Raw genomic sequence first — 10,920 nt, 5'->3', positions numbered from 1 at the left:
GATCTTTATCATTAAGTATAAAAATCATATTTTTATATAATTGATAAAATAGATAAATAGATAGATATTGGATATTAAATACATATTAAATGGATATTATATGCAATCAATTAATTATTAGTATATCATTTTTTCCTTATCCTCCTCTATAAATCAAATAAATAGGTGCCTTGATAATTCTATTTTTACACTAATATTTAATAGTGATTAGTTAATCTTATTCTCATCCTCATACACAATATAATTCTCGTGATACAAGGAAACAATGAAGAATCAGATTATGTCCACTTCTCTTATAATTTTGTTTGTTGTTATCTCCTTTGCTTCTAGTATGTATTACTAAGTAACATTACTTATCATCTGTTCATAATTCATCCTTGTCATGTGTTCTAGAAATAATTAATAGTTTTATTGTTACAGATGGTGGATTATTAGCAGAGGCAATAATAACTCAATGTCGATCGAAAGTAGCTATGCTTAATTGCACTCGGACGGATTGTGAGAAATTGTGTGATCATGATTATTCAAATAACTTGGGACGTGCAAGAGGCACTTGCGCGGATAACGTAAGATGCATTTGTGTTTACCCAAGCTTCAACGGACGTTGCTTTGCCAAACATCATTTGATTTGATTTCCTACAATATTGTTATGCCTTCTGTGTCCCCTTATATATTATAATATTAACTACCACATCCTTGAATAAGAAGTATTTAATAAAAGACAATTGTTAAGGTTTCTTATATTAATAAATTAGTGGATATTTCGATGAAAATACTATAATTATCTTTGTATGAAGACGATTTCTTTTGATAAGTAGATAGAGATTGTAGGATTTAATTGTATGACACATTTTGCATGTTGGCGGGATCTCACAACTAGAAGTGCCAGATCAAAGAAACGCATCACATGTGAATTTCTGCATCAAGGGATTAAGTTTAGGCACCTACTCAAATTAAGGTGTTAAAAATATTTTTTTATAAAGAACTTTGTGGTAAAAGTGTGCTTTGTTTGTTTGGTCACACTTTAAAAAAAATATTTTTATAACATATAAAATCAAATCCTACAATTCATCATCTAATAATAAAAAAAATACATCTTCACATAAAAATAATAATAAAATCTTTATGATAATATCCACCTTAAGTTTATACACCTATCAATTTTCCAGATCCACTGATTTCATACACCTCGTTGGTTTCATAAACATGAACTTATCTATTGTTTTATTTGTAATTAATTGCATGTTTTTTCTTCTCTTGAAAACCCATTATAGGAAGCTTCGGCATTAATCTGTATTGGGGCCATTACATGAAAATCCATTATCTCGCAGCCCATGTGTCCAAAAACGGGACCATATTGTAAATATCAAGTTTTTAACATGCTCATGTATATTATCTCTGGATGGTCAAAATTGAGTTAGACAAGACCTGTTACATAGGCAGTAACCTGTATCAAAAAGTACATGCTAACTATTAACCTTTCAAGTAAGGCTAATGCTAAAACTCACCCTTCAGATCATGTCATCTTAGAAGTTAACACTGACACGACTGAAATAAGCCTACCAAATTATAGAATCAAGCTCAAAAATTTATTTAGTGAAGAGTACAATTAAATAAAAAATAAAAAATAAAAATATTTTATCTTATGTATTTCACATAATAAATTTTTTGGACGAACATTTTTTTACCAAAAGAAAATCTTCACTCCATCATAACCATTTTCCTTATTATTATTTAAAAAAAAAACGTTGATTTGTGAATCAAGTCGAGATAATATACCATTCGTTAAAGCATGCAAGATCTCAAGTTCACTAATGTCACACAACAAATTGCCAACATACCGACCTCACAGTACAAATCCAAAAGTTAAGAGAAACTATCAAATAAAGAAATGGATTCCTCGTTGCAGGATGCAGTTTTATGTAAAATACGAGGCAAAAAAATGAGAGACTGAATGTTATAATACCGCATTAGCCGAATTATCAAAACTGAGCATAGCAGAAAATGTCAATCTTCAAAGATAAACAACGTTGTCAACAATACTTTAAAATAAATACTCTCCGAAGCCTAGCAATATGTAATAATAGATGATAGATTTAAGCACGCACACCCTTGAGGCTAACCATGCGCGATGATACATCTCCATGAGGTCCCCTCAATGAGGAACCACCTTGAGTCCTGCCTGAACCTCCATATGCAGAATCTTGATACCGGCCAGATCCACGTCCTGCTCGGTCCCTTGAATATCCAACCCCACCTGCTTGGCCTAAAGCCAATGGCCTTCCACCTCCACTGCCATATCGCCCACCACCTTGTCTTGTCTGAGAACCCAAGTCCTGCCACCTGCCACCCCCAGTGTTGGTTCCACCGGCAGCAGCAGCAGCATAATCCTGGCCATCCCTACGCCTCATAGGAAGATCCAGTCCACCACCACCTATTGTTGCCTCCATTGCTCTTTCATTACTCTCAGCAAGGATGGATAACTTCTCTGTTAACTGGAATGCCAATGCCTGCAACCTAGAGTGCTCCACATCCTGGAAAATAATGCAGCCAGTTGGCTGGTCCCAGCTTGCATGAAGCTCTTCATTGATCATCATCCTACTAACAATGCTATGAGTATGAGCAACAGAGAGATCAAAAATTTTTGTGAGTTGATCAATGCTCAAAGAATCATAAGATGATGAGAACGTAAAGAGATATGTCCTCAATGCCTCCTCCTTGATCTTATCTTTCAGCATTGCAAGTACAGTATCTCTGTTTCTGACAAACTTCCAAACGTCAAGAGACACAATGATGTCATAAGCCTTGTTGAAGTCTCCTTTGGCAAGAGCCCTTGTGGCAGCCATAACATGGTCTCTGACATTTTCAGGTGGACCAGTAAATGTTTGCTTGTCACTCACCTCAAGTAAGCGGCGGAAATTCTTACTAATGACTTTACGCTTTGCATCATGAACATTGGCTGCCATATTGGGAACTTCAAGAAGCATAGCGGTTGTAAGATGCACTGCCTCCAGGAGCTCAAGATTTATGTGCATATGATATGGCATCTGACGCCTTCTTTCCAACCTTTCCTGGAAAAGGGGGAAATAGGGTATGATGTCAAGTATAACTATCGAAGTTCTACAAATAAATAAATAAATGACGCCTTGGGAAATTAGAAAAAAAAACTATAACAATTTGCAAATATGAGCTTTTGAAAGATATAATGCAAGCGAATCATGCAGAGACAACAATGCCCATGTGTCGAGCACAAATGAAAAGCACTCATTAAAGGAAGTTTAAAAATTAAGCAGTTCTACTTTTAAATAAATAACTAAGAACTATTTCTCACAAAACAACTTGCTCATTTATTTTGGGAAGTGGGCTTGAACAAATATTTGTTGCCCTTGTTAAGTTTTGGCAGACTTATGCAAACACATCATGCAGTGCATATAATAGTTCAATAAAAAAATGGAACATAGAATTTTGCAGCTGAAAATAATCAGTTCTGCTTCTGAATAAGGAACTACAGAGCTCTATTTTTAACAACAAAAAAAACTAAATAAGCCATATGCAGAAAATAAAGAGGGGTAGATTGGGACCTGTTCTGGGGTCTTTTCATGATAACGACTCTGTGACACACCTTGTGCAAGCAACTCCTTCACCCTTCCACCAGAATAAAGTTCAGATAAACAGCCATGTGCTTCGGAAATCAACCCAACCCGAAAAGCACATAGACCCAACTGTGCCATAGCCCTGTTAAACAGTATCTGTGTTGATATGTCCATATGCTGAATGCTGTCTTGCAAGTGGCTCATGAGCAGCAGATCACGGGATATTGAGAACTCGTCAAGAAGAGCATGGTGGTATATGTCACAAAGCATTGCCCGTGCTTTAGTGCGCTCATCACCATACTTGTATATCAGGGTCACCAATATGTCCATTAGAGTCCTGCTGTTCTCAGGGAAGGTAGGTTTGCGGGGCACAAGCTCAGGAGTAGCAATAAATGGAGTGGGAATTCTTGTATCCTCAAACCCTTTCTCCTCGCCAGCCCCTTCATTATCCCCATCTTCAGCCAACTCGGCCAATTTTCTCATTGCATCATAAACCTCCTGTGGTTTGTAGTAAACGAGTTCAACCCTCCTCAAGGCCACCTTAGAAGCAGCTTTGAAATCTCCAACCCTTTCAAGGTATTCCTGGACATTCTGAGCAAGAACAAGAAACATTGGCTCATCCCTGAGTCTCTCAACATACTCACGAGTATGTGGATCTATGCACTGCAAACTCTTGAAAAACTCGGAATCTATTCTTTCCAAGAAAGCGACCAAGTTTCCCCAAATGCGAATTGGTCCATTATGGTCAGGGCCCTTCTGTGTTTCATTCTCATCTGGCTCCACGGCATCATCAACAACTATGTTAGAGTATTGCACTAAAGTGTCAAGAATGACCAGCATGTTATGCACACATTTTTTCCAAACATTAATGGGCATGTGCCCACTTAGGCCAGGGTTAACATCAAACTGGGCAGATACCACACTAAAAAGGATCTCCAACTTCTGTGCAGGTGTTTTAGCAACTTTTGTAAGGAAAGTAAGCTGCTCAACCTGCTCAAACCTTCCAGTTCCCTTCCTGCCCCTTGCTGCCACAACCTCCTTGAATTTCTTGTTGACTGTGTCCCAAGTGATCTCGCTAGGGTCTTTCATGAATTGCCTATCCATAAGTCTGTCTCTCTTGCTAAGTTTTTGGTCCCAGGGTCCATCACCAGCATCCACCTTATCATCTTCATAGTGAGAGACTTCAGAATCTGATTTCAGGTCATCTCTTCCCTTAAGCTGATCCGGCTCGATAATCTCACCATCACTCTCATACTCTTCCTCGGATTCTTCCTCTTCTTTCTCCTCCTCACTCTCAGGGCTCTCCCTGCATTTGTTAATCAGTTCCTCATATTGCTTATTGTTCTTCTTCAACTTCTGCTTCATCGAGTTCAAAGCCTTAGCATTGCTACTACTCATCTTCTTTTTGGCATCCTTATTGGCCAAAGCCTGAGCCAAAAAGTCTTCCAACATCACCAGGGCCTTGATGTAGAGACTGGGGACCTTCTCAGACTCGGTAACACGCATGACCTTCTCAAGCTGCTTGTTGATCTTATCAAAGCTCTCCTGCAAGCTCACCCAATCATTGATCTTCATGGCATTCTTCATCTGATCAACGGTAGAAGCCATCTCCTCGAATCGCTTATCCTTTGCCGACCGGACAACTCGCCGTTGGCTATCCGAGTCATCACTGTCACTCACCTCAGTTTGCAAATACTTGCTATTGGCAGCGGGATCGACCTCACCGGCCGTCGTCTCTTCAACCTCATCAAAGTCACTGCTTTCTTCCTCAGAATCGCTCGCACCCTAGTATTATAAAAAATAACGTAAGAAACGGAGTGTTCTTCAATCCCATGAAATTACAAATTAAACCAACGAGGCACTGAAATTCGAAACAAACCTGGGTCCAAAATCTTGACGCCATCGTTTGTCAAAAGCTCTGGAAAAACGAATCTATTAGAAAACAACGAAGAAAAGCGATATATGCATGCAGGCTTCCCTAAGTGTGTGCACACTCAGATGAACAGAAACAAGCGCTTACGGAATTTATACAATACTCGGATATTTATAACTGCGAAAACAGATTGGCAGGGAAAAAAAAGAGCGATTGAAAAATTAAGAGTGAAAGGATACACACACCTGAGAAATCCGGGGGAGATTAGGGTTTTGCTAGTTGATGGATTTCTGCCGCTGAAGCTCGACACAGTCGATAGGGGATTGCGGGAAATTCAGAAGTTGGGAGGAGCGGTTAGGGCACAATTTCCATTATATACGGATGGCTCTTGGGCTTCATCTTGGCCCAAAACTGTATTATTGCTTTTTTTATATTGTAACAGGGCCAGAGCCCACGAACAAAACGTAAAAAGGGCTTCTCTCCGACCCAGAAGTATCGGGTTTTGTAGACATTTATTCTGTCGGAAAGAGATAAATTGTGTATTAAAGAGTCAATTTAGATTCAACTCCAAAAAAATAAATCAATTTAGATTGGTGTATTGGTTTATTTAATTAAATATCGAAAATTCGAATCTTGACCTGTATATATATTACCTATTTGTTAACCTACTGAGTTAGAGAATATCGTAAAAAAAAAATTGCGCACTAACAATATTAAAAATAAGGGAAAGTATGGGACAATAGAATATTTGTACAATGCGTACAATGGAGGTTTAGAGAGTATTAGAAATATAATTATTAGTGTTACTTTTTTTCATTAGCATAAACTTCTGGGATGAGTGGTATCAGGATATAGTATTAGAGTTCTAGATCTAAAAGGTCAAAAGTTTTATCTTTAGTGAACCCCAAAATCAGTTTAAGTTTTTGGGATGAGTGGTTTTATTAGGGGTGTGCATGGGTCGGGTGAAATTAGGTTTGATGTGACTTAGACCCAATCTGAAATATATACCGTGCCTATTTATTAGATCCGAACCCGACCCTAGACCCGATGAAACCTATACACTTTCGGGCCACGATTATATCGGGTAAAAACCGGGTGAAAACCGGGCCGTTAACACTACATTACCTTGATACCTTCTTATAAGATAGCATGTGAAAATATCCAAATTTCCAAGACTCCAACCATTATTTGACATGGTAAAATTCACTTAGAAAAATATAACAAGAACCAACTATTCTCTAAAATTAAAGCATAACCATAATCAATACTAATATTGTCTAATAACACCAAATATTTAAATCAATATAAATAACACAATATTATGCATTAATCTAAAATCTTATGCATTTTAAATATAAAACATTAACTTATAGTCTTATAATAACTAATAACACAAAATATTAAGGTTTACAATACTTAAATTCCACATAAGAATAGCCATCATCCATCACTAATAACACAAAATATTAATTGTGTATGATGATCGGGCCACCGAGCCGACTTCGGGTGACCCGAGTCATGGCCCGGACCCGACCCGAAATAATGACCGGGTCTATTTTTGAGACCCTTACCCGATCTTAGACCCAATGAAATCACACCAAAATAGCCCATAAAGTGTTCGGGGCCGGGCCGGGCCGGGCCGTGCACACCCCTAGGTTTTATGACATCTCGATGAGTGGTTTTATGACATGAGATGTTTATTATCCCTAGTATTCGGATGATTATTATAGGTGATGTTCATTTTATAACTCATATAGCCCATTGTACACATTGTACAAATAAACCAGCAGGACTCTAAAAATAATACTACACATTCCAAGTTTTCTTGTTAACCAAGTCTAACCAAATTATTTAATATTTATCTTGGTTGGACTGGATTTATAAAAATATTTAAATCTGTATCTTTACTCTAAAATTAAATAATTAAGTAATTAATTAAATCTTTAATTATTACTTGTGCATTGAAATTTTTTTTTAATTTAGGTTAATATCTGTTACAATAAACTTGAAAATGTTAAATTGATAGCCATATAGCTTATTATTTGGTACTTATTTGTTATGCTGTTATCCAATTGACTCCGAGGACATTGCCAAAATAGCAAAAACGTATCATTATTAACATTTGCAAAACCTTTCTCTATATTTGTGCAACTTTCTTCCTTATTCTTCTCATTCATTCTTTGCACCTTCCATTGATTCTCTCACATTTTTTTTTCTTGGCTCTGGCTCTCGTAGAGCACATTTTCTTTTCTGCTCCCACCGGCACATATCAAGGTACGTTATTGACTTATTGCTATTCGAATAGGGACATTTAATTTGTTCTAGGTTTAGAAATGCCAAAATTATTGGTCTTATGATTGATGTATATATGCAATGTCCACCTTCACATTGTGGAATAATCTGCCATTGAAGATATTGAGCATCGTTTCTTATTATAGTGTGCAGGGAAGATGGTATTCAATGAATCACATATATCAAGATCATGCAGTACCTTGTCCGAGAAGAAATTCCAAACACCATCGCAAGTGTCGCGGAGCGAAATGGATGAAGCTGCGCTTAAGTTGCAGAAAGTTTACAAGAGTTTCCGAACAAGGAGGCAACTAGCAGATTGTGCAGTCCTTGCTGAACAGAGATGGTTAGTTTTGAACTTTTTGAGTGATAACATTAAATGATAAAGATGTCTCTCGTGCTTGTGTATGATACTAAAATTGAATTCATATAAAACTCAATACAGGTGGAAAGTTTTAGATTTTGCTGAGCTAAAACATAGTTCTATATCATTTTTTGAGAAGCAGGAGACTGCTGTTTCGCGTTGGTCTAGAGCAAGAACGAGAGCTGCCAAGGTAGCTTTCTTTCTTCCTTCCATTTTCTTTTTTTCTATTACTCTCACTTTTTGGGTATATCTATAAATCACTGTATCTATTATTGTGTTATTCTTGTGGTTTAAAGTTCAAGGATTGTTTTTGGCAGCTTGGAAAGGGTCTATCGAAGGATGAGAGGGCTCGAAAACTTGCTTTGCAGCACTGGCTTGAAGCTGTAAGTCTCATAGCTAATTAAAGTGATGTTGTTTAAACAAAGCTGGAAGTTAAGCTAACTAGTTGTTAAATTTAACAGATTGACCCGAGGCATCGCTATGGCCACAATCTTCAATTCTATTATGTTAAATGGCTCCAATGTGACAGTTATCAACCTTTCTTCTATTGGTAGGAAGAAAATATCAATAATGGATTATATTTTTCTCACATAGTTGATTCACTTTTTTCAACTGATGAGTATTTATCAATGTTGGTATTTATTTGTAGGCTTGATGTTGGGGAAGGCAAGGAAGTGAGTGATGAGAGATGTTCAAGATCAAAACTTCAGCAGCAATGCATCAAGTATTTGGGTCCAGTGAGTTCTATTAGGCCTTTTAATATATCTGAATGCAATTATCTCTAAATATATAAAATTTTCTATTACATAAAAGTTTGCAATTCTAAATGTTGCTTTTTGCAGGTGGAAAGAAAGATTTATGAAGTGGCTATTGAGGATGGAAGACTATTTTATAAGCAAAGTGGGGAATCTATTAATACAACAAGAGATATAAAGTGGATTTTTGTGCTTAGCACATCAAAGACATTATATATTGGGCAGAAGAACAAGGGTACATTTCAACATTCAAGTTTCTTAGCAGGTGGTGCTACACTATCTGCTGGTAGATTAGTGGTGGATGATGGTGTTATTAAGGTATGAAAAGGAAACTAAACTCTTGATTTTCATAATATGACTTTTTTGGACATGATTTGGAAGCTGATAGTGTTGTTGTTTTTACAACTCCAAAGGAAGTTTGGGCTCACAGTGGACATTATCTCCCAACAGAGGAAAATTTCCAGGAATTCATGTCATTCCTTGAGGAGCATAATGTGAAACTCACAGATGTAAAGGTAAAAGAATCAAAACACAGCATCTGTAAAAGAAATGCAAAAAGGTTCAATTAACATGTTGCATACAACAAATAATCCTTCACCTCTCATGCTAATATTCTATTTTCATTGTATCCAGAAACACGGAATAGACCATGAAGAAGAAGATAAAGCCAAAACGAACAACGGAATTTGCTTGGGAGACAATCCTTTAGAGGCAGAGTTAACTTCAGCCCAAGAACTAGTACTACCTGACATGGAAAATGAAGATTGTAATGCTGAGTTAAATTTTCATGCACCCTTGTCAAGATTGACATCAAAACTAGGATCAGAAATGGACAATGTGTCTGACAATATTGTAGAGCAAGTATACACGCCTAATGGCGACGATCCTTCTCTAGAAGAAAGTGGCTATGGGACAGCAGAAGAGTCCTTTACTGATGAGGAGGAATTCATGGTTCCGAAATCCCACTTGTTTGAAGAACAAGAAGAGGAAGAGAATGAAAGACATATCCCAAAAGAAAACATAATGAAGAGAATAGATTCACACAAAGGAATGAAGTCATGTCAATTGGGCAATCACTTATCCACTGAATGGAGAACAGGTTCTGGTTCAAGAATTGGTTGCTTGAGAGACTACCCTGCAAAGCTTAGTTTTAGGATTCCAGAGCATCAACATTTGTCTCCAAGGAGAGGAAGAACTACTCCATCTCATAGTGTCTTACAAGCATTTCATTTAAGCCTTGCACATCTAGATTTTGTCCATGCAATTTCTGCAGCTGATGTTGAGAGTCCTAATTCCAACACATTCAGGCCAATTGCTAGCCTATGAATTAATAAGGTTGCTTCTATTAGGAACCATCATCTGGTTAGAGAAACTAGAATAGGAATTCTTTGGCAATTTGAGGCCTCTGTTCTTTTTGAATGAGGCTATTGTAATGTTTATTAGTTTATAACTTTATATAGTTTCTGTAGGTCGTGTGAATGAGAAGAGCTTGCATATTATAATTCTCATTTAGAAGAGATTAATATACTCCCAATATCATTATTGTTAGAAACAATAGCCCAAACTGGAGAAAGGATTGTTTATTCTTGAGTTGTGTAGAATGATATAATATAGAAGGGTATTTATAAGTATTAAGATAATCGAAATAATAAAGATGTAATATCCTATAATAAATATTTAGATATGTTAAATAATGCTAATTGATCCTAATTATACTCTAACAATTATTAACTGAAATATAGGGTTTTCAAAGTATATTTTTTTATTAATGCTACATATTTAAGTTTTTTTATAAACCAAGTCCAACTAGTTAAATAATAAGACTTAGAATAATGCTAGTCATAACTAATTTTTGTTATGTTAAATCAATTTGGTTGGGCTTGTTTAACAAAAAAACTTGAATGTCAATGTGTAGCATTATTCTATATAAAAAGAGAGATATTTCGATTGTATTGTTAAGAAAAAGATTATTCAATTTTTTTAAAATATAAAACCTAAATAATAAAATTTTAAATTATGTATTATTATTTAAATTATTATTATAGT

The 10,920-nt window shown here is 36.2% G+C and overlaps 2 protein-coding genes across 2 annotated transcripts; one reads left to right on the top strand and one right to left on the bottom strand.

Annotated features, from left to right (window-relative positions):
• LOC107605539 (eukaryotic translation initiation factor 3 subunit C) lies at positions 1,878-5,812 on the bottom strand. Its single transcript, XM_021105267.1, has 4 exons — positions 5,710-5,812; positions 5,473-5,511; positions 3,582-5,378; positions 1,878-3,071 (listed from the first exon to the last, which is right to left on the bottom strand). The coding sequence occupies exons 2-4, from the start codon at positions 5,494-5,496 to the stop codon at positions 2,097-2,099; spliced, it is 2,796 nt and encodes a 931-aa protein (XP_020960926.1). The 5' UTR covers positions 5,497-5,511; positions 5,710-5,812; the 3' UTR covers positions 1,878-2,096.
• On the top strand, positions 7,552-10,480 carry LOC107647716 (IQ domain-containing protein IQM6). Its single transcript, XM_016351770.2, has 9 exons — positions 7,552-7,740; positions 7,905-8,101; positions 8,201-8,309; positions 8,437-8,502; positions 8,581-8,669; positions 8,769-8,856; positions 8,962-9,192; positions 9,288-9,389; positions 9,508-10,480. The coding sequence occupies exons 2-9, from the start codon at positions 7,917-7,919 to the stop codon at positions 10,198-10,200; spliced, it is 1,563 nt and encodes a 520-aa protein (XP_016207256.1). The 5' UTR covers positions 7,552-7,740; positions 7,905-7,916; the 3' UTR covers positions 10,201-10,480.

Source organism: Arachis ipaensis, chromosome B06, assembly GCF_000816755.2.
Source record: "Arachis ipaensis cultivar K30076 chromosome B06, Araip1.1, whole genome shotgun sequence".
Classification (NCBI taxonomy): domain Eukaryota; kingdom Viridiplantae; phylum Streptophyta; class Magnoliopsida; order Fabales; family Fabaceae; genus Arachis; species Arachis ipaensis.
The sequence above is the reverse complement of the archived record's forward strand: the minus strand, read 5'-3'. Positions and strand labels throughout refer to the sequence as shown.

Bases quoted from the DNA above. Each gene is read 5' to 3' on its own strand.
- LOC107605539 (XM_021105267.1), bottom strand. From the start codon at position 5,496: ATGGCGTCAAGATTTTGGACCCAG. The intron at 5,379-5,472 runs GTTTGTTTCGAA...TTATAATACTAG, and splicing joins CGTCAAGATTTTGGACCCAG to GGTGCGAGCGATTCTGAGGA. The intron at 3,072-3,581 runs GTCCCAATCTAC...CCCCTTTTCCAG, and splicing joins ATGAAAAGACCCCAGAACAG to GAAAGGTTGGAAAGAAGGCG.
- LOC107647716 (XM_016351770.2), top strand. From the start codon at position 7,917: ATGGTATTCAATGAATCACATATATCAAGATCATGCAGTACCTTGTCC. The intron at 8,102-8,200 runs GTTAGTTTTGAA...AACTCAATACAG, and splicing joins GTCCTTGCTGAACAGAGATG to GTGGAAAGTTTTAGATTTTG. The intron at 8,857-8,961 runs GTGAGTTCTATT...TGCTTTTTGCAG, and splicing joins GCATCAAGTATTTGGGTCCA to GTGGAAAGAAAGATTTATGA.